The sequence below is a fragment of the Vipera berus genome (assembly GCF_964194415.1).
Source record: "Vipera berus genome assembly, chromosome: 1".
NCBI lineage: Eukaryota > Metazoa > Chordata > Lepidosauria > Squamata > Viperidae > Vipera > Vipera berus.
In genome coordinates this window covers 1,280,612-1,303,444 of record NC_138202.1, presented here as the reverse complement: position 1 = coordinate 1,303,444, position 22,833 = coordinate 1,280,612, and the positions used below count along the sequence as shown (strand labels likewise).

Here is a 22,833-nt window from a genome sequence, read left to right as displayed (position 1 = left end):
GGAAAGGGGGATTATTTATTTAAAGCTCCTTGCTCCTATCCTGCAGGTAAACGCTGTGGGTATGTGCAGGCATGCACAGGCTGATTTTTTGTTATCCTACTTCAGCCAGACTGCGGGATGACTCACAACATCCAGCCAGCCGTTCACCCTCAGCTACGCTAAACGGTCTGCATTCAAAACCACGAACCATTTGCCTTTCAGTCTGGGCTTGCAACCTGAAACCGGAAGTCTCAGGCCTTCAGTGTTTCTTGACAAAAGACATCTATGGATAGACAGAGCAAGATTGTGGTCACTACCAAGCATGGAAGGCTTTCTTTTAATAAGCAGAAAATAAATAAATAAATAAAAAACACAACCCACAAATTCTTGAATTCCGTTGCTGAGAAAATTCAGTTTCTCAAACCCGGAAACCTTAAGACGTGTGGACTTCAACTCCCAGAATTCCCCAGCTGAAACCAGAGCCAGCATTTAACCCAGTTTCTCAAACCCGGAAACCTTCAGATGTGTGGACTTCAACTCCCAGAATTCCCCAGCTGAAACCAGAGCCAGCGTTTAACCCAGTTTCTCAAACCCAGAAACCTTAAGACGTGTGGACTTGAACTCCCAGAATTCCCCAGCTGAAACCAGAGCCAGCATTTAACCCAGTTTCTCAAACCCGGAAACCTTAAGACGTGTGGACTTGAACTCCCAGAATTCCCCAGCTGAAACCAGAGCCAGCATTTAACCCAGTTTCTCAAACCCGGAAACCTTCAGACGTGTGGACTTCAACTCCCAGAATTCCTCAGCTGAAACCAGAGCCAGCATTTAACCCAGTTTCGCAAACTCGGAAACCTTAAGACGTGTGGACCTGAACTCCCAGAATTCCTCAGCTGAAACCAGAGCCAGCATTTAACCCAGTTTCTCAAACCTGGAAACCTTAAGACGTGTGGACTTGAACTCCCAGAATTCCCCAGCTGAAACCAGAGCCAGCATTTAACCCAGTTTCTCAAACCCGGAAACCTTAAGACGTGTGGACCTGAACTCCCAGAATTCCTCAGCTGAAACCAGAGCCAGCATTTAACCCAGTTTCTCAAACCTGGAAACCTTAAGACGTGTGGACTTGAACTCCCAGAACTCCCCAGCTGAAACCAGAGCCAGCATTTAACCCAGTTTCTCAAACCCGGAAACCTTAAGACGTGTGGACTTGAACTCCCAGAATTCCCCAGCTGAAACCAGAGCCAGCATTTAACCCAGTTTCTCAAACACGGAAACCTTCAGACATGTGGACTTGAACTCCCAGAATTCCCCAGCTGAAACCAGAGCCAGTGTTTAACCCAGTTTCTCAAACACGGAAACCTTAAGACGTGTGGACTTCAACTCCCAGAATTCCCCAGCTGAAACCAGAAGGAGCATTTAACTCAGTTTCTCAAACTCGGAAACCTTAAGACGTGTGGACTTGAACTCCCAGAATTCCCCAGCTGAAACCAGAGCCAGCATTTAACCCAGTTTCTCAAACCCGGAAACCTTCAGACTTGTGGACTTCAACTCCCAAAATTCCCCAGCTGAAACCAGAGCCAGCATTTAACTCAGTTTCTCAAACCCGGAAACCTTCAGACGTGTGGACTTCAACTCCCAGAATTCCCCAGCTGAAACCAGAAGGAGCATTTAACTCGGAAACCTTAAGACGTGTGGACTTGAACTCCCAGAATTCCCCAGCTGAAACCAGAGCCAGCATTTAACCCAGTTTCTCAAACCCGGAAACCTTAAGACGTGTGGACTTGAACTCCCAGAATTCCCCAGCTGAAACCAGAGCCAGCATTTAACCCAGTTTCTCAAACACGGAAACCTTCAGACATGTGGACTTGAACTCCCAGAATTCCTCAGCTGAAACCAGAGCCAGCATTTAACCCAGTTTCTCAAACCCGGAAACCTTCAGACGTGTGGACTTCAACTCCCAGAATTCCCCAGGTGAAACCAGAACCAGCATTTAACCCAGTTTCTCAAACCCGGAAACCTTAAGACGTGTGGACTTGAACTCCCAGGATTCCTCAGCAAGCATGCTGCCTGGGGAATTCTGGGAGTCGAAGTCTGAACCTCTCACTTAATCGCTTTCTAGACCGACCTTGCCCGTTTTTGAGCCTCCTACAGATATCCCGGGGTGGGGGGGGGTTCCCCCTCAGTGCCCCATACCTAAAAGAGGGGGAAGCTATGGGGATACAGGAGATGTTGCTCAGAGGACAGAACCCCAATTGGGGTGGGTGGGTGAGCTGGGCTGGCCCCCATCTCCTCCATCTTTGAATCCTATCTTTCATTCCTCATGCGTCTTCCCCGCCCGTTTCTTCATTGCTCATTTCTTTCCCGTGGATTTACTGTCTGATCTTTCGCTTGCGCAGATCGTAAGATCTGCAGTGTGAGATCTTCAGGATAACGAGAGAATTATCAATGTCTTTGAAAGAGGGATAAATAAATAAATGAGTGAGTGAGTGAGTGAGTGAGTGAGTGAATGAATGCAGACGTATGGGAACCACCCAATGTTCTTTGCCAAAGAGTGATGAAGAGCCAACGTAGATTCTGGCTGTGAAGCCCGCAGAGAAATTGTTCTCCTTCCACAAAACGCTAAACTACAGGCCATAGAAGCCCGCTGATCTTCAGCTGCAACCAACCGCTGAATCTGTCCAGGGAGATTCTCCGTCCTCCAGCGTCACGGTTATCCCCAAAGGTGCTTTTTTTCCCCAGGAGGACACTGGACTTTCTTGTTTTTTTTCCTTTGAAGATGTTTCGCTTCTCATCCCAGAAGCTTCTTCCGCTCTCACTGGATGGTGGAGAAATGGAAGGATTTATACTCCTTGCAGAGAGCAGGTCATTTGTGTTCTTTTTAGAGGGTCGTTGAGGCCACTTGGAGGTTTGTCTGTGTCCTCATTTGCACTCCAGTTTGAGATGCAGACAACACGGACTTGTCCCCAACAGCCTGCACCTGTCTTCAACGGTGAAGGGACCCAGGGCAGAAAACATCCAGCAGCCAAGACGGCTCCACACCCCTTTGCACCCCTCAGGTGACCCTGAGGACACAGACAAACCTCCAAGCGGCCTCAATGACTCTTTAAAAGAAGGCAAGGAGTATAAATCCTTCCCTTCCCCACCATCCAGTCAGAGCAGAAGAAGCTTCTGGGGTGAGAAGCGAAACGTCTTCAAAGAAAAGACTCCACACCCATTTGCACCCCTCAGGTGTCCCTGAGGACCCAGGTAAACCTCCAAGTGGCCTCAACGGCTCTCTAAAAAGGATGCAAATGACCAGCTGTCTGCAAGGAGTATAAATCCTTCCCTTCCCCGCCATCCGGTCAGAGCAGAAGAAGCTTCTGGGATGAGAAGTGAAATGTCTTCAAACAAAAACAAGGAAGTCCCGTTGCCTCATGGACAAAAAGCACCTTTGGGACAACATCTGAATCTGAGCAGGGCAGAGATGGTGGAGTCGTAAAACGGTGTCCTTTCCAGACATTAAACTAATTCCACATTTCTCCGCTCCAGGGCGGTTTCTAAGCAGCCGCAGTTCCTGTGTGACGCAACAGGAGGATTGCCTTTGAATGGGTTTGGCTCGCCTACCTCTCTCGCATTGGGGTCCTGTGAATCCGTACACGCAGGCACAGCGGTTGGGCCCGATGCACCGGCCACCGTTTTGACACCCTCCTTCGCAGATGGCTGGGTGAGAAAGAGAGAGAGAAAGAGGCATAAATCGGGAGATGAGCTTGGAACAAGGCTGGGAGTCCCAGGAAGATGGGCTTTGGGGTGCCTCTTCTGAATGTGTGTATGGGTGAAAAAGAATGGGGGGTGATCTCAGAGAAAAAGAGCTCACCTGGTAGGGTTTCCTGCCTGAGCGGGGGATTGGACTAGATGACCTCCAAAGTCCCTTCCAACATTATTATTATTGCTGTTGTTGTTATTATTATTATTTACGTGATATAGTCATGCAAGGATCAACCTGGTAGGGACACCTTATTCTCCAAAGCACCCGAAGGCAAGACGAGAAACAACGGATGGAAACGGATCAAGGAGAGAAGCAACCTGGAACTAAGGAGAAACTTCCTGACAGTGAGGACAATTAACCAGTGGAACGGCTTGCCACTAGGAGTTGTGGGTGCTCCAACCCTGGAGGTTTTCAAGAAGAGAATGGACAGACATCTGTCTGAAAGGGTGTAGGGTCTGCTGCTTGAGCAAGGGGGTCGGACTAGAGGACCTCCAAGGCTCCCTTCCGACTCTGTCATTCTGTATATTATGGATCAAGTAAACCCAGAAATGATTTTGGGTTTTAATCCCTGCTCAGCTTTCAAATTTTCTGGGCTGAGCAGTGCCTCTCGACCTTGGGAAATTTAAGACAGGTGGACTTCAACTCCCAAGGTTCCCCAGCTTAAACCTGGACCAGCGTTAGTTTTTCGTCAAACTTGGCCAGTTTAACACCTTGGGACTTCATCTCCCAGAATTCCCTTGTATTAAAGTGGCCAAGACTGAGAAACATTGAGGTAGAGTGATTTTTGGAAACAGCCACACCCAAACTACCCAGTAAGGTGAAAAATAAAATGGTTATGGGGTGGGGGTGGGTGGGGAGGTGAACAGGTAGACCTCAGCTTACAACCGTTTGTTTAGTGACCAGTTGAAGTTACAACAGCATTGAAGACCGTGACTTATGGCCATTTTTTCATTCTTGCAGCCTCCCCGTGGTCACGGCAACTGACTCACATTTATGACGGTCGCAGAGTTCCCCGGGGTCCGGTGATCCCCTTTTGGCGAACTTCTGTCAATCAAAGCCCATGGGGAAGCCAGATTCGCTTAATGACTGCGTGACTAGCTTAACAACTGTGGTGATTCGCTTGGCCACTGTGGCAAGAAAGGTGGTAAAACTCACTTAACAACGGTCTCACTTAGCAATAGAAACGTTGGGCTCCACTAAGTCGGGGATGAGCTGTAGGATTGAAAAAGCTTTGGAAGAAGAAGACGTCAAGAAGAGAAGAATGGAATCTTTCTACCCCGAAGAACTGAAGGAGGAGGGATGCTAATGTCCCCTTAAGCCAGTATTCCTCAAACCTGGCCCTTTTATGACTTGTGGACTTCAACTCCCAGAATTCCTCAGCCAGCGCGCCTTTTATGACTTGTGGACTTCAACTCCCAGAATTCCTCAGCCAGCATGGCTGACTGAGGAATTCTGGGAGTTGAGGTCCACAAGTCATAAAAGGGCCAAGTTTGAAGACCCCTGCCTTAAGCTAATTATTATTAGTTAATTGTTATCAGTTAATTACCCACCTGATACTTGGGCCTGACTATTGAAGCTGCCCAGTGCAGGAAATTGCTAATCCCAGTTCATGTTGCACTTATTTATTTAAAAATAAAAAATAAAATTTATTTATGGGACTTATATGCCTCCCTATCTCCCGAAGGACTCAGGACGGCTCACAACAATAAAACAGCTACAAAAAACAGTAATATAAATATTAAAAAAGAATTAAATTACAAAGCCCCATAATTAATTACTAAAACCAATAAAATTAAAACAATATTAAAAAACCCCATCCTCAGTCCAGGTCAGCCTGATGGAAAACAAATGTTTTGAGGTCGCGGCGAAAGGACCGGAGATCCGGGGTCCATCCGAAGCTCCAAGGGGAAGCTGATTCCACAGGGCCGGCGCTCCCACAGAGAAGGCCCTCCCCCTGGGGGTTGCCATCCGACATTGTCTGGCCGACGGCACCCTGAGGAGGCCCTCCCTGTGTGAGCGCACCGGGCGATGGGAAGTCGTTCCCGGCAGCAGACGGTCCTGCAAATATCCCGGGCCTGAGCCATGTAGGGCTTTAAAGGTAAGTACCAGCACCTTAAATCTCATCCAGTGGACAACCGGTAACCAATGCAGCTCACGCAGGAGGCGTGTAATATGGGAGTATCGGGGTGCTCCCATCACTACCCACGCGGCCGCATTTTGCACCAGTTGAAGCCTCCGGGTGGTCTTCAAGGGCAGCCCCATGTAGAGAGCATTACAGTAATCTATACGGGAGGTAACGGGTGCGTGAGTGACCGTACGTATGGCATCTCGGTCCAGATAGGGGCGCAACTGGCGCACCAGGAGAACCTGGGCAAATGCCCCCCTGGCCACGGCTCCTATATGATGATCTAAGTCGAGTCGTGCATCCAGGAGGACGCCTAAGTTGCGCGGCCTATCAACGGGAGGCAACACCTCTCCCCCCATAACCAAAGATGGTAAATCTTGGACAACACGAGATGCCGACATGTAGAGCCACTCGGTCTTGGCCGGGTTGACCTGGAGCCTGTTCTTCCCCATCCAGATTCGTACCGCTTCCAGGCAACGGGACATCACGTCGAGGGCATCACTGGGTTGGTTCGGGGTGGAGATGAAAAGCTGGGTATCATCAGCATATTGATAATACCTCACTCCGAAACCACACTTGTACATGTAGTCCTCAAGTTACAACCACAATTGAGCCCAAACTTTCTGTTGCTATGCGAGACCGTTGTTAATTGAATTTCATCCCATTTTATGACCTTCCTTGCCACAGTTGTTAACTGAATCACTGCAAACGTTAAGTCACACGGTTGTTGACTTGGCTTGCAGAAGGTACAAAAGGGGATCATGTAAGCCCGGGACGCTGCGATCGTCATAAATAGAAGTCGGTTGTTAAGTGAATCCGGCTTCCCCATTGACTTGGCTTGTCAGAAGGTCGCAAAAGGGGATCATAGTGACTCCGGCACACTGCAACCATCATAAATACGGGTCCGTTGCCAAACCTCTGAATTTTGATCGCCTGACCTGGGGGGAGGGAGAAACGCTGCAACGGTCGTTAAGCGTGAAAAATGGCCAGAAGTCGCTTTTTTCAGTGGCGTTGTAACTTTGAATGGTCACTAAGTGAGCCATTGTAAGTCGGGGGGTAGCTCCAATCGGTGGATTGGAATGGGAAGTTACCTGGGAACCCAGAAGGAAGCGGGGGGGGGAGGAGGAAGGAAGTGGGGTGGGGAGGAGGAGGAACAGGCGACATCCCCGGTGTCGAGATCCCGTCGCACCTACAACGCCAATGCCGTTATGCGTGTCGGTCACATAGCGGCAGTGACACAGCTCGTTTGCGTGACGCCACTGTGGCTTTTCCAAGAGGGTCATCTGGACACGCGGGGGATGGCAGAGCTCGCACCCAAGGCTTTTTTTTTTAAAGGGCACCACCAGGTGAGACGGGAAATCCAACAACTCAGGAAACGAGCTGCGGGATGGAATGGCTTCCCCCCGGAGCAGGGCGGCGCCTCCGGGCAGGGACGCCCGCGGTTGGGTGGAGGGTCTGCCACTCACGTTGGCCGCAGTGGGCGCCGGTGTATCCCTTCTGGCACAGACAGGCCTCCTCGTCACAACTGCCCCCGTTCAGGCACTTGGTGCTGCAGGACGACGACGACAACGGGGCTGCGGGAGGAAGGAGGAGAGTCAGTGGGGCGAGGGGGGAGGGGGAAGGAGAGAGAGGGAGGGAGGGAGGGAGGGGGGAGACAAGATGGAAGGAGAGAAAGAGAGAAGGGATGGAAGGATGGGGAGGGAAGAAGAACAGAAGGAAAGAGGGAGGAAAGAAGGAAGGAAGGAACAAAGGAAGGGGGAGGGAGGGAGGAAGGAGGCAGGGAGGGAAGAGAGGGAAGAAGAAGGAAAGAGGGAGGGAGGGAGGGAGGACGGAAGATGGAAGGAGAGAAAGAAAGAAGGAATAGAAGAACAGGGAGGGAGGAGGAAGAGAGGAAAGAGGGGGGGAAAGAAGGAAAGAGATAGGGAGGGAGAAAGGGAGGGAGAACAGAAGGAAAGGAAGAGGAAGGAAGGAAGGAAGGAGATAGGAAAGAAGAAAGGGAGGGAGGAAGAAAGGAAGGAAGGAGATAGAGAAATGGATAGGCGAGTAGAAAGAAGACAGCGAAGGAGTGAAGGCAGGACTTTTCGAAACGTGTGTGTTTGTGTGTGTGTGTGTGTGTGAGAGAGAGAGACAGACAGAGAGACAGAGAGAGACAGACAGAGAAAGAGAAAGAGAGAGAAAGAGAGAGAAAGAGAGAGAGAAAGAGAGAGAGAGAGAGAGAAAGAGAGAGGGAGAGAAAGAGAGAGAGAAAAAAAAGAGAGAGAGAGAGAGAGAGAAAGAGAGAGAGAGAAAGAGAGAGAGAGAGAAAGAGAGAGAGACAGAGAGAGAGAAAGAGAGAGAGACAGAGAGAGAGAGAGAGAGAGAAAGAGAGAAAAAGAGAGAAAAAGAGAGAGAGAAAGAGAGAGAGAGAGAGAGAGACAGAGACTGCCGCCCGCCCCCCAGGGCTGGACAAGGCACAGCCTGGGGGTCCCGTCTTTTTCCTCCTTTCCAGATGTGAAGGTTGCTAAGGCTCCAGTCCCCAAATATTGACTGGAGGAGCATTACGGCGGTTCCCCCCTCCCTTTTTATGGGTCCCCAGCTGACGACCCCCTCTCCTGCCTGAGTGGGTGGGTCAGGCAGCTGGGGGGGGAGGGAGGTCCCCGTGGCTGTAAAAAATGGGGGAAACCCACCCCACAAAGCTCCTCCTGAGAGGGTCCCCCCACCTGCGGATGGACGGACCCGATGGACAGGAGCTGCGGTCATCCTTTCCCGGACGAACCCCCATCCAGCCTCAAACCATGTTCCCCATCTGCTCCAGGGCCCATGTGTCCCAGCCAGCCCCTGAAACCTAGACCTCTTGAGCTCTGGGACCTTTGCCTTCTAACGCCTCAGCCCTGAAATCTCCGAGTGGTCTCCCATCCCTCGCTAAGCAGAGCCGGGCCTACTTATCTCTCCTGGGAGTCCTCAAATGTACGACCCACAACGGGGCCCAAAATGCCTGTTGTGAAGCGAGACGGGCATTTGTGATTTTTTTTTTTGGCCCTATTTGATTACTTTCCTCGCCCCCGGTTGTTAAGCGAATCACCGCGAGTGCGACGTTAGCGACGCGGTTGTTAAGCAAATCCGGCTCCCCCCATTGAGTTTGCTCGTCAGAAGGTCACAAAAAGAGGAATCACGTGACACACACACACCCCGGGGACAACGCAACCCATCGTAAATACATGCCGGTTGCCAAGCGCCTGAATTTGGATCACGTGATCCTGGGGGATGTGGCGGCGGTTGTTAAGTGGGAAAAAAGCTCCCAAGTCATTTTTCCACACTGTCGTCGTAACTTTGAACGGTCATTAAATGAACTGTTGTAAGTCGAGGATGGCCTATGCTGAGTTGGGACCAAGTTGGCCTGGAGCCTCTTCCTCCCCCCCCGCCCCGTGGGTGGGCCAAGGATGGGCATGCAGCCGGGCAGCTTCCGTGCCACCCTTTTAATCCTCATCCTCCTCATCGTCATCATCGTCATCAAACATCCACATCTGCCTATCCCAGGTCCTTGGTGAGGACTCGATAGGTAGACAAAAATGCCAAATCCAGTCTGAACATCTGGCTGACTATGCGATGATCAATAATAATAATAACAATAATAATAAAGCTAGAAGGGACCTTGGAGGTCATCTAGTCCAACCCCCTGCCCAGGCAGAAGATCCTATACCATTTCAGACTAGCGGCTGTCCGGTCTCTTCTTAAAAGCTGCCTTTGTGGCCACCTCCGGTCTGGCTGCGGCGGGAGGGGGCTGCAATGGACAGGGGTCTCGGTTAGTGGCCGGGGGGCGGCCCTCAGCAGCGGTCCAGCCCAGGGGACCCCTGGCTGGGGGGTCTGCAAGGCCCCCTGTTGGCGAGCTGTGAGGTTGCACTCGATAGGTACTTCTCGGCCACAGATGCTCATGAGAGACTTGGGGTCCCGGGCAATGCCCGGCCTACCTCGCAGGGCTGTCCCAAGGTCGCTGCAACCGTCACAGACGTAGGTAGTCCTTGACACAACCGTTCATTTAGTGACCGTTCAAAGTGACAACGGCGCTGAAAAAAGGGACATTTTTCACACTTAGCAACCGTTGCAATGCCTCCTGTGGTCACATGATCAAAGTTCGGATGCCGGGCAACCGACTCGTATTTATAACGGTCGCGGTGTTCCGGGGGGTGTGTGTGTGTGTGTGTCACGTGATCCCCTTTTGCGACCTCCCGTCAAGCAAAGCCCATGGGGAAGAAGCCGGATTCGCTTAACGGCCATATCACTAGCTTAACCCCCACTGCGATCCACTTAACAACTGTGACAATAAAGGTCATAAAATGGGACAGAAACTCACTTAACAAATGTCTCGCCATAAATGTTGGGCTCCGTCCTGGTCATAGGTCGAGGACAACCTGTACCTTGCAAGGGATTTTGAGCACGCAACCACGGGGACACCGAAACGGTCGTAAATGTGAGGGAAGGACTTAAGTCACCTTTTTGGGGGCCTGTGCCACTTCAAATGGCTGCAAAACAAAGCGTTGTAAGTCGGGGACTGCAAGTACTTTAAGAGAAGCCCTGTTTTGCATCCAAGGGGCCCAGATCTGCTGGTCCCTGTGTCTGTGTGTGTCTTTGTGTGTGTGGTGTCTCTGTCTTTGTGTGTCTATCATTTCTCTCTCTCTCTCTCTCTGTCTATCTCTATATGTGTGTCTCTATTTGTGTTTGTGTGTCTCTCTGTATCTGTCTCTGTGTGTGTGTCTGTGTCTATCTCTCTCTGTGTGTCTATCTGTGTGTGTCTCTATTTGTGTGTGTGTCTCTATCTTTGTGTGTGTCTCTATTTGTGTGTGTGTGTCTTTGTGTGTCTATCTCTCTGTGTGTCCATCTCTGTATATGTGTCTCTGTGTGTCTATCTCTCTCTGTGTGTCTCTGTGTCTCTTTGTGTGTCCGTCTGTGTGTCTATCTTTGTGTGTGTGTGTCTATCTCTCTCTGTCTGTGTGTGTCTATCTCAGCATGTGTGTGTGTGTGTGTGTGTCTAGGTGTGTTTGTGTGTCTATCTCTCTGTATGTGGGTTTCTATCTGTGTGCGGCTAACTCTCTCTCTCTCTGTGTCTATCCAAATGTGTGTGTCTGTGTGTCTATCTGTGTGTTTGTGTGTCTGTATGTGTATCTTTCCACAACCAGGAAGCCGGTCTCCAGGAACATTATTAAATCCACCTGTCCATAATTGTTTCCCAAAAGTGTGGGGGGGACAACGGGTGGTAACTGGTGGCCAGGAATGGAAACTCCATTTGAGGAGGGTCTTGCTTTCACAGCAACAGGGGGTGGGGTGGGGTGGCAGCCCCCCAACCCCTTTTCTGAGGCTGCCCCTGCAGCTCCCAAGATCCTCTGGGCTAGTGCCTGGACCAGCTCGGCCCCAAAGGGAGCGGGTTTCTTGCTTCCGTCCCCGGCTTCTTTCATTCCTCCCCCCTCCCTCCCAGCCACCCAGCCCAGGACCCGCTGGAATGCAGCCCCCCCCCCCCGTCCCCCAGCCCCTTCCCCAGCTCGAATTCCTGGCATTGCTGGGAGATTGCAAACATCTGGCATCTGCAACCGAGCCCCATGGAGGAGACCAGCCATCCCTGGGTTTGGGAAGGGGGCAGGGAGGCCGCCCCCCCTCCCAAGCCCCACTGCCCCCCTCCCTGCAGCCAGGATTAGCAGGGGGGGGGAAATCCCAGATCTTGATGGATTCGATACAGGGGAGGACTTGTTTCCAGTCCTTCCCGTTCCCCCGTTGCCCCGAAGGCATTTATGAGCTACAAGTTGGAGCAACACTTGAAATTTTAGTGAAAATCCGGCTGAATGTGTGTATGCGTGTGTGTGTGTGTGCGTCTGTGTGTGTCATTTAGCAATTGCTTTTTTTAAAAAAAAAATCAGAATCCCCCGCAGAAAAATCTGTTCAGATCCTGAAAGAAAACAGGCACCCAGCAGACCATATTAGGAGATGGCTACGATGACGATTGGTTTTGCACAGTCAGCCAGATGTTCAGGCTAGGTTTGGCATTTTCTTATCCACCAATCGAGTCCTTCCCAAGGACCTGGGATAGACAGATGTGAATGCTGGATGGTACTTAAAGAGCCTCACGGCAGGATGTCAACTGATCTGAGTCAAGCTGCCTTCTGCAATTGACCGACGGGGATTCGGTCAATGCCGAGAGTGTTCAGTGCTCCAGATGTTTTGGGGCAAAGCATCCGAAGAGTCTATTACTACGGGTAATATTTAGGGATGTGTGGTGAGACGAGTGGCAAAATAATAATAATAATAATAATAATAATAATAATAATAATAATAATAATAATAATAATAATAATAATAATAATAATAATAATAATAATAATAATAATAATATTGCGAACAAGAAAAAAAAGTCTGCTTCCTTTATAACGTCATACCCGGTGATGCACGAGTTAAAAAGAAACAGCTAGGAAAAAATAATGAAATATCGTGATTTCCGAATTTGAAGCGGAGCAAAACTGTGGGGGAAGAAATCAGTGGTGTATAAACCAATAGTAATAGGGGCCCTTGGAGCAATACCCAAAGAGCTGCTTGGATACATGGAAATTTTGAACTTACTAGAACTGAATATCCTGATTTTGCAAAAACAAACAAACAACCCACCTTACTTGGAACGGCCTATATACTCAGACATTACCCTAACAGCCCTTAGGTCTCTATGGAGAGTCTTCATCATCCAGGTCACGGTTGTCCCAGAGCTGCTTCTTCAAGAGGCAACGGGACTTTCTTGCTTTTCTTTGAAGACGTTTTGCTTCTCATCCCAGAAGCTTCTTTGGCTCTGACTGGATGGTGGGCAAGGGAAGGATTTATACTCCACACCTGAGTGTGGAGCCATCTCGGAACTGCTGAGGACATTACCTATCTCTAATCTACCACACAGACCTTCCAGCAGTTCCAAGGAGGCTCCACCCCCATTTGCACCCCTCAGGTGACCCTGAGGACACAGAGATAAACCTCCAGGTGGCCTCAACGACTCTCTAAAAGGATGCAAATGACCCGCTCTCTGCAAGGAGTATAAATCTGTCCACTCCCACCATCCAGTCAGAGCTGAAGAAGCTTCTGGGATGAGAAGAGAAACGTCTTCAAGGTAAAACAAGAAAGTCCAGTTGCCGTGTGGAAAAGCATCTTTAGGTCCTTGGTCAGGACTTGAACCGTTAGATTTTTACAAGTCCCAAATCGAACTGGAGATGAAATCTCCAATAACAATAACGATAGTCCCAGAACTGTGCATCAAAACATAATAATAATTGTATTTTTACTTCTCAACCTCTGGACACGGAGGCTGGCCAGAGAGGCGGTGAAGTAAGAAGGGGCACCCACCTCAAAATGGCGCCCAGTCCCGAGTTTACAATCCACAACTGTGCATCTTACTTGCAACACACCTAGAAAAGGAGTGTGACATCTAGGTCACACATCTGCAGCTGCCCTCTTGACTTCTTTGCCCCCTCCTGCCCTCTGGCGACACGGGGTTCGAGTCTCCCTCGATTGGGGAAACATCCAACGAACTTAATTACAAGATTATCCTCATTGTAGGAAGTTGTGACGTTGGCCGAGGGTCAGAATTCAAGTGACAGGATGTGACGTGTACAGGGTAGTCCTCTGGTGACCACCGCAACGGAGCCCCAGATTTTCTGTTCTTAAGCGAAAACACTGCCATTGTTAAGTGAGTCACACGGACGCTAAGCGAATCTGGCTTCCCCGTGGACTTTGCTTGTCGGAAGGTCGCAAAATTGGGGGGGGGGCACGTGGCCCCGGAGGCACGGCGACCCGTCATAAATATGAGTCAGTCGCCAAGCCTCTCAGGTTTGATCACGTGGGGAGGCTGCGACGGTCCTTTAAGTGTGAGAAACGGGCATTTGCGTCCGTTTTTTCTGTGCCGTTGTGACTTTGAACGGTCACTAACCGAAGTCACAAAGCCTTTTTGTTTTCTAAAGCCCTTTTTTCTTTTTTTTTTCTTTTTTAATGTTTTGTTTGCTGTGTATGGGGTTTTTCCCCCCCCCTCTTTTTTTGTGTGCAAGTTTTCAATATTTTGGTGTTTTGCATTTTGACTTTCCTCGGAGGAGCTCAGGAAGGGTGCAAGCGACAGCAGATGTTCCGAAGACGGATGGAAGATTGACAGGCCCCGTCACGCACACACGCACGCACACACAGACACAAAAGCCAGCACGCCTTCTCCTCACCTCCTAGAGCACCGCAGTTGGGCGAGAGCTGCCCGCTGGAACAGGTGCACATGTTCGGCCGCGAACAGAAGCCGTCGCCGCAGGAGTTCCGGCAAATGGCTGTCGGCAAAGGAGAAGGAACTGAGTGCCCAGGTGGTGGGAAATGGGGGGGGGGGTTTTCGAGTGGTCCAGCCCGGAGCAAAGGCTGGGCTTGGGTGCGAGAGGCAGCCCGGCTGGCAGACAGGTCAGTCTGGGATGGTTGAAGATGGAGGAGGCCACGTCGTCTCCCGTTGAAGGTGTGGTGTTCCCAAATCAGAACTCCCTGGAATGGCCACCGGTCCATCCGCTCGGTTGCGGAAAAGCAGCTCTGCAAACACCCGTGTCTTTTCTTTCTTTTCTTTTCTTTTCTTTTCCTTTCTCTTTTCTTTTCTTTTCTTTTCCTTCTTTCCTCATTTCATTTCTTCCTCCCTTCCTCTTTCCTTTCCTCTCCTCTCCCCCCTCCCCTCCCTCCTCTCCTCTCCTCTTTTCCTTGGTTGAATCCCACCTTTATTATTTTTGCAATTAACTCCAGGTGACAAACCTATCCCACATACCCCCTTTTCCCACCCAAACAACCCTGTGAGGTGGGTTGGACTGAGAGAGTAACTGGCCCAAAGTCACCTGGCTGGCTGTCCTGCCTCAGGCGGGACTAGAACTCCCCGTCTCCCACTTTCTCACCTGGTGCCTTCAAACTAGCAAAATGGTGGACAAGGGATTCCCCGGACCACCTCTTATGTTTTAAGACAGCAAAACGTGGTTCTTATCTACTTTGATCTTGTGGATATTTCCCCATATATAAACACTCCCCATTTATACTCACGGACGATGCACTGGTTCCCCCCAGGGAGAGTTTTCCAGCCCGGACAGCAGTAGGAATGGTATCGGGACCCGCAGACGTTCGGTCTGAAATGGAAATGCAACCGGCAGTTTAAGCCAAAGATTTTGCTTCGAAGATCCGAAAGAAACCCTAAAAGAGATCCATCGCTTTTGTCTACGGATTTACTTCACCATTACATTTAACATTTATACCGGTAATCCTCGACTAACAAAAGTTGGCTTAGTGATCTTTCGAAGTTACAACGGTACTAATGCTTTCAGAGTTAGCCGCTGCTGGGGTGGGGGGGGGATAGGGGTGAGAGTCCAGCTAGTCATAGCAATAATAACTCAGCCGTGGGAACCCAAGGACATCGGGCCCAGAGCTGATAGCGTTTTGGCAGGCTGGAGAGCTGGGGAGAAAGTCTAAGCTAATCGGGGAATGTGATTTATGACGGTTTATTGGGGGTGGGAATTGTGCTTTGTTACTTTGTATCTGGTGGAGGGGATTCAGTTTTTGGGTTCGACTATGTAGTGCCGATACTTTGGTTCTCGAATAAAAGATTATTTAAGGTAAACAACGCCTCGAAGTTCTTTTGAAGGGTTTCACCTGTCGGAACCAGGACACCAGGATTGTATTAGCTTTTTTGGCGGCGGCTGCACACGGCTGGCTCATAGTCAAGTGATCGTCCACTAGGACTCCTTCATGGTCTGCAGAATAGGCCCACCCACCCCGCTTTGTTATTTTACCAGCAAACCTCAAAGGGGAGAGATTGCAGAGAGAAATGATTCATTTTGGGGCTGTGGTTTGTTCGCCAAGCTTGTTTTTAATATAATTCCTGGACGTTTTGTTACCAAACTAGGTAACACCATCACCTGCTGATGATGTTCCCAATTTGGTAACGAAATGTTCAGGAATTACATTGAAACAAGCTCGGAGAACGAACCACAGGCAAAAATCTGAAGCCCCAAAGCTGCAAGTATTTCCTATCGTTTCAAAGAAGCCATTCATTTTTGGCAAGTCTGAGTCTGTCTGACCATAATGAAGCTGAAGCAGCTGCTTCTCTGCACCCCACCCCCCGCAGGGCCTCGGCCGGGAACAAGTCTGAAGGAGAGGAATTTTTTTCTCCTGCCCAACACGGGTCTTCAGTTGGCAACAAACATCTGCCAGCTCCAGCGTCCGCCAGGATTTTTTGCTCAGCAGCCTGGAGGCATCTGCCAGGATTTCCAAGAATACCCATGATGCCCATCGGTCAAGATGAGCGGGACAAAATGTCCTGAGTGGGAACGGGATCCCTTAGCAGAGCCTCTTGGGTGGTGTCCCCCTCCCATCACAGAACTGGTCCCTCCAGATCCCGCTCACCAAAGAACTGTAAGACTGTAGCCTTTTAGGATAGTTTGAGGAGAATGGAGGATCATACATCTTCCAGAAAGGGTCATATTAGATTATGGGTTATAATAGTTTCCCTTTGATGACATTAAGTTTTGTTTCCTTTCCTCCGTATGGGATCGTTGATAAGCAGTAAGAATCACTCTGGTGGGAGTGACGTTCAAGCTGGAATAATAAATACATAGAAATACATAGAAATAGACTAGACTAGACTAGACTAGACTAGACTAGACTAGACTAGACTAGACTAGACTAGACTAGACTAGACTAGAATAGAATAGAATAGAATAGAATAGAATAGAATAGAATTACAGAATAGAATAGAATAGAATTCATAATTCAAACAGAATATAGAACAGAACAGAACAGAATATAGAATAGAATACAGTAGAGTAGAATACAGAATAGAATAGAATTCCAGAATAGAAATAAAACAGAACAGAATTACAGAATAGAAATAGAACAGAATAGAATTCCAGAATAGAATAAAGAGAATAGAGAATAGAATAGAATAGAAAAATATGGAATAGAATAGAAAAGAAAAGAAAAATATGGAATAGAATAGAATAGAATTCAGAATTCAAACAGAACATAGAACAGAACAGAATATAGAATAGAATAGAACAGGAAGAGGAAGGGGAAGAGGAAGAGGAAGAGGAAGAGGAGAATAACAGAGTTGGAAGGGATCTCCGAGGTCTACTTGTCCAACCCTCTGCTTGGTCAGGAGGCCCTATACTGTTTCAGACAAATGACCGTCCAATTTCTTTTTAAAAAGGAGGAGGAGGTGGAGGAAGAAGAAGGAGAATAACAGAGCTGGAGGGGACCTTGGAGGCCTTCTAGTCCAACCCCCTGCTTAGGCAGTACATTCTATACCCTTTCAGACAAATGGCTGTCCATTGACCTGATGTAACCTCCCCACTCTTTCCCAACAACCCAAGAGACGGCTCTACACATGGACATCACCAGATGGTCGACACAGAAATCAGATTGACTATGTGCTCTGCAGCCAAAGATGGAGAAGCTCTATACAGTCAGTAAAAACAAGACCAGGAGCTGACTGTGGCTCAGACCATGAGCTTCTCATTGCAAAGTTTAGGCTTAAACTGAATAAAGTAGGGAAAAGCACTAGGCCACTCAGGTATGAACTAAATCATATCCCTGTTGAATATACAGTAGAGGTGACAAATAGATTTAAGGAATTAGATCTGATAGACAGGGTGCCTGAAGAACTATGGACGGAGGTTCACAACATTGTACAAGAGGTAGCAACCAAAACCATCCCAAAGAAAAAGAAATGCAAGAAAGCAAAATGGCTGTCTGAGGAAGCTTTGCAAATAGCTGAGGGAAGGAGGGAAGCGAAAGGCAAGGGAGAAAAAGAAAGATATGCCCAATTAAATGCAGAATTCCAGAGAATAGCTAGAAGAGATAAGAATGCCTTCTTAAATGAACAGTGCAAAGAAATAGAAGAAAACAATAGAATAGGGAGGACCAGAGATCTTTTCAAGAAAATTGGAGAGATGAAGGGAACGTTTAATGCAAAAATGGGCATGATAAAGGACTAAGGGACGCGGTGGCTCAGTGGGTTAGGACGCTGAGCTTGTCGATCGGAAGGTCCGCAGTTTGGCGGGTCGAATCCCGAGTGCCGCGTAACAGAGTGAGCGCCTGTTACTCGTCCCAGCTTCTGCCAACCTAGCAGTTCGAAAGCACGTAAAAATGCAAGTAGAAAAATAGGGACCACTCCGGTGGGAAGGTAACAGCGTTCCGTGCGCCTTTGGCGTCTAGTCATGCCGGCCACATGACCACGGAGACATCCTCGGACAAGCGCTGGCTCTTCGGCTTTGAAACGGAGATGAGCACCGGCCCCTAGAGTCGGAAACGACTAGCACGCATGTGCGGGGGAACCTTTACCTTTACCTTTAAAGGACCAAAATGGCAGGGACCTAACCGAGGCAGAAGAGATTAAGAAGATGTGGCAAAATTACACAGAAGAACTATACAAAAATGAGCTTAATGTCCCTGATAACCACGATGAGGTGGTCACTGACCTCGAGCCAGACATCCTAGAATGTGAAGTGAAGTGGGCCTTAGGAAAGCTGAACAACAACAAAGCTAGTGGAGGTGACAGTATTCCAGCTGAGCTATTCAAAATCTTAAAAGACGATGCAGTAAAAGTGCTACACTCAATTTGCCAGCAAATTTGGAAAACTCAACAGTGGCCACAGGATTGGAAAAGATCAGTTTACATTCCAATTCCAAAGAAAGGCAGTGCCAAAGAATGTTCAAACTATCGCACCATTGCACTCATTTCACACGCTAGTAAAGTTATGCTTAAAATCCTACAAGCTAGACTCCAGCAGTATGTGGATCGAGAACTACCAGAAGTACAAGCAGGATTTCGAAGAGGCAGAGGAACTAGAGATCAAATTGCCAACATACGCTGGATCATGGAGAAAGCTAGAGAGTTCCAGAAAAACAGCTACTTTTGCTTCATTGACTATGCTAAAGCCTTTGATTGTGTGGATCATAACAAACTGTGGCAAGTTCTTAAAGAGATGGGTGTACCAGACCATCTTATTTGTCTTTTGAGAAACCTATATGTGGGCCAAGAAGCAACAGTGAGAACTGGACACGGAATCACTGATTGGTTCAAAATTGGGAAAGGAGTCCGGCAAGGCTGTATACTGTCACCCTGCCTATTTAACTTATATGCAGAGCACATCATGAGAAAGGCAGGGCTAGAGGAATCAAAAGTTGGAATTAAGATTGCCGGAAGAAATATCAACAACCTAAGATACGCAGATGATACCACTCTAATGGCAGAAAGTGAAGAGGAACTAAAGAGCCTCGTGTTGCGGGTGAAGAAGGAGAGTGCAAAAGTTGGGTTGAAACTTAACATTAAGAAAACCAAGATCATGGCATCCGGCCCTCTCAATTCCTGGCAAATAGATGGGGAAGAAATGGAGGTAGTGACAGATTTTATTTTCCTGGGCTCCAAGATCACTGCAGATGGGGACTGTAGCCAAGAAATTAAAAGACGCTTGCTCCTCGGGAGGAAAGCCATGGCAAATCTAGACAGCACACTAAAAAGCAGAGACATCACCCTGTCAACAAAAGTGCGTATAGTCAAGGCTGTGGTCTTCCCAGTTGCAATGTATGGCTGTGAAAGTTGGACCATAAGAAAGGCTGAGCGCCAAAGAATTGAGGCCTTTGAGCTATGGTGCTGGAGAAGACTCCTGCGAGTCCCTTGGACTGCAAGGCGGTCAAACCGGTCAGTCCTAGAGGGGGCAACAGCCGATAAGAGGAGCAAAGGAAGGAATCTGCTTCATTTCAAGCCTTCCAGTTGGCTGACCTCGAGCAAGTCCAGACAGGCTCTGGCAATGTGGCTTGTCTGCTGCCAAGTCCTCTGGATCCGAACCAAACCAGCCTCTTTCTGTGAAGGACCTCCAAAAACACATATTCCCCCCCACACCCCGCTACAAGGCCTTCCAGATCTGGCTGGCTGCAAGAGAGCTTTCGAGGAACGAGAAGGATTCTTCCCACCTTCCTGGGGAAACTGCCTCAAAAGAGGCCACCAACTTGGCAGAGTTTGGGATCCGTCAGAATGGGTGGGTGGACGAGGCAGGAGTTTCTTGATAATGCTCAGAGCTGCTAAATCCGGGTAGCCGTTCTCCACGGCGCTTAGAAGACCCCCCCTCAGAGAAAAAAACCACCTCCTGTTTTACAGTAATCCCCTCGTGCCCCATCCCCAAATTAAAAACTACTCATTTGTTGGGCCGTGTTTGGGATTCATTCTGCGCAATGCGAAGGAACTCAGAAGACCAAGTTAAATCCCTAAGGCCTTTAAATCCTGGTTAGTTTTTGCAGAGAGCCTAAGGGAAAATGACCCCAAAGTGCTTTTTCAATAGGGCAACTGGACTGTCTTGATTTTTTTTTCTTGAAGACGTTTCGCTTCTCATCCAAGGAGCTTCTTCGGTTCCGACTGAAGAACTGGAAGGGTCAGAGCTGAAGAAGCTTCTTGGATGAGAAGCAAAATGTCTTCAAGGAAATTTTTTTCCCAAGGCAGTCCAGTTGCCTTTTGAGAAAGCACCTGGACTCCAAAACAGGATTTGTCCATCTCTAATCTCTGCCCTGCTGTGAAGGGCAGCAGAGTGAGGGTATTCAGCTGTGCCGGAGGGGGAATTCTGGGAAATTCTGCCCCAGCTTGGGGCGGGGGGGGGGAAACATACGTGCTTGCAGATGTGAGAAACTCTTGCAAAGTCGTCTGGAGCTCAAGAAATCGCAAGGAAAAATAACAGGTCTGCAACTACAGGACTCAACCTTGCTCAAGCCAGAATCAAACCTGATGCCTCTGAGCAAGTACGGAGTGTCAGGTGACAATATTCAGCTCTTGAACCTTTCCCCTCCTTTTCACCGCAGCAGCAGCAAAAATGAAAACTTAGCAAGTTGGAAAATGTTTGCTTTTGTTCCGGTTCTTCGTTTATCTCCCCCCCACCACCACTTCTTTTTCTTTTTTTCTTTTTTTAAATCTCCTGCCGGCTAAGCTCTCTACATGGGGCTGCCCTTGAGGACCACTCGGAGGCTTCAACTGGTGCAGAATGCGGCCGCGCGAGTTGTAATGGGGGTCTCCCGATACTCCCATGTAACACCTCTACTCCGCGAGCTGCATTGGCTTCCGGTTGCCCTCCGGGTGAAATTCAAGGTGCTGGTCATTACCTATAAAGCCCTACATGGCTTGGGTCCGGGGTACTTGAGGGAACACCTGCTGCCAGCATCAAGTGCCCTTCGTCCAGTGCGCTCCCACAGGGAGGGTCTGCTCAGGGTCCCACCGGTAAGAGATTGCCGGCGGGTAACGCCCAGGGATAGGGCCTTCTCAGTGGGGGCGCCTGCCCTCTGGAACCAGCTGCCGGTGGAGCTGAGGACTTCCCCCGACCTCCGTTCATTCCGCCGGGGCCTGAAGACCTGGCTCTTCGAGCTCTCTGGCCCAGGCTGAGGATTAATTTATTTTAATTGGGGTTTTAGTTGCACAGGGTTAAATTTAATCTTTTTTAAACTGGTTTTAACTTTTGTATTTTTGGTTTTTAATTCCCTGTAAACCGCCCTGAGTCCTCAGGGAAAGGGCGGTATATAAATGTAATAAAATAAATAAATAAAATAAATAAGCGGGAAGCTATTTCACACTTTGCAAAAATGGGCCTTTTTAAAAAAAAAAGTGAGAAATTGTGTGTTTTTTCCCTTTCGTTGAACATTAACACCGTGACAGAATGGGGCTTATGGGTGAAAATAAAGTGACACCGACAGAAGAACAAAAGAAAGCCGTTTCCCCCCACCCCCACCCCTCCATGGAGCAGAGGAACAAATACTTATAGTTATGACTTAAAAATTCATTAAATAACAATATAATTAAAAGGCAATAAACCGGCAGGTTGAATAATTCACATGGCATTAATAATTCATTCCACTGGGATATATATACTTAATCGTGGTAGGGAATTGTAGCTTTTGCAAGCGTAATGAGGAGCTTAAATGTAAAATTTGAGGGAGGCCTCCGTAAAGCATTGGCTAATCCTGTCTGGCCTTGGAAACTTTTGCAGGGATGAGTTTATTTAGTCTAGCTGGAGCAACCAGGATGTTCCTCAGGCTATGGAGTAGGCTTGGAAGATGAAAAATAAAACCATTCTTGAAGAAATCAACGGCAAAAAAACGAAAACAAAACCCCAACATTTGTGCCGCTGTCAAGGAAACGCCATGTCTCCGTCTCCGAAATTATTTTGAGCAGCACTTTCCAAACTTGCTCATTTCAGATGGATGGACTTCAATGTCCAGGGTTCTCCAGTCAGCCAGGAACAACAAAAATGATTAGGGTGCTGGAGACTAAGGTAAAGGTAAAGGTTCCCCCGCACATGCGTGCTAGTCGTTTCCAACTCTAGGGGATGGTGCTCATCTCCGTCCTAACCCACTGAGCCACCGCGTCCCTTCTGGAGACTAAAACATACTAAAACATACAGGAAATGGTGTATGTCTGGTCTAATGGAAAGAAGGACTAGGGGGGACATGATAGCAGTCTTCCAATATTTTTTTTGTAATCCCATTTATATCCCGCCCTTCTCCGAAGACTCAGGGCGGCTTACAATCTAAGAAGCACAAATCAAATGTGCTTAGCAATAGCCTTCATTCTATGTATATGCCTGCTTATTAGGGCTTTCGCCCCCCCCCCCAGCGGCATTTTTACAAAGTGAGCTTATTGCCGCCAACAATCTGGGTCCTCATTTTACCTACCTCGGAAGGATGGAAGGCTGAGTCGACCTACAAGGATGAGTGGGGTCAAACTACGTTCCAAAACACTACAAGGCTAGACAAGAAGCAACAGATGGGAACTAACCCAGAAGCAACCTAGAACTAAAGGGAAATTTCCTGACAGCGAAAGCAATCAACCAATGGAGTGGCTTGCCTTCAGAAGTTGTGGGTGCTCCATCAGTGGAGACTTTCAAGAAGAGACTGGACAACCATTTGCCTTCGATGGTATATAGGGTCTCCTTCTCCAGCGAGAGGCTGGACTAGAAGA

At 48.6% G+C, this 22,833-nt stretch overlaps 1 protein-coding gene across 1 annotated transcript in view; it reads right to left on the bottom strand.

Moving 5' to 3' along the window:
* FBN3 (fibrillin 3) overlaps window positions 1-22,833 on the bottom strand; it is a gene marked incomplete at both ends in the record, with an annotated part of 201,276 nt that overhangs the window by 158,193 nt on the left and 20,250 nt on the right. Inside the window, 4 exons of the mRNA XM_081314809.1 lie at window positions 3,580-3,675; window positions 7,313-7,420; window positions 14,051-14,149; window positions 14,889-14,971. Coding sequence (XP_081170935.1) covers window positions 3,580-3,675; window positions 7,313-7,420; window positions 14,051-14,149; window positions 14,889-14,971 — 386 coding nt within the window. The remainder of the gene's footprint in view (window positions 1-3,579; window positions 3,676-7,312; window positions 7,421-14,050; window positions 14,150-14,888; window positions 14,972-22,833) is intronic.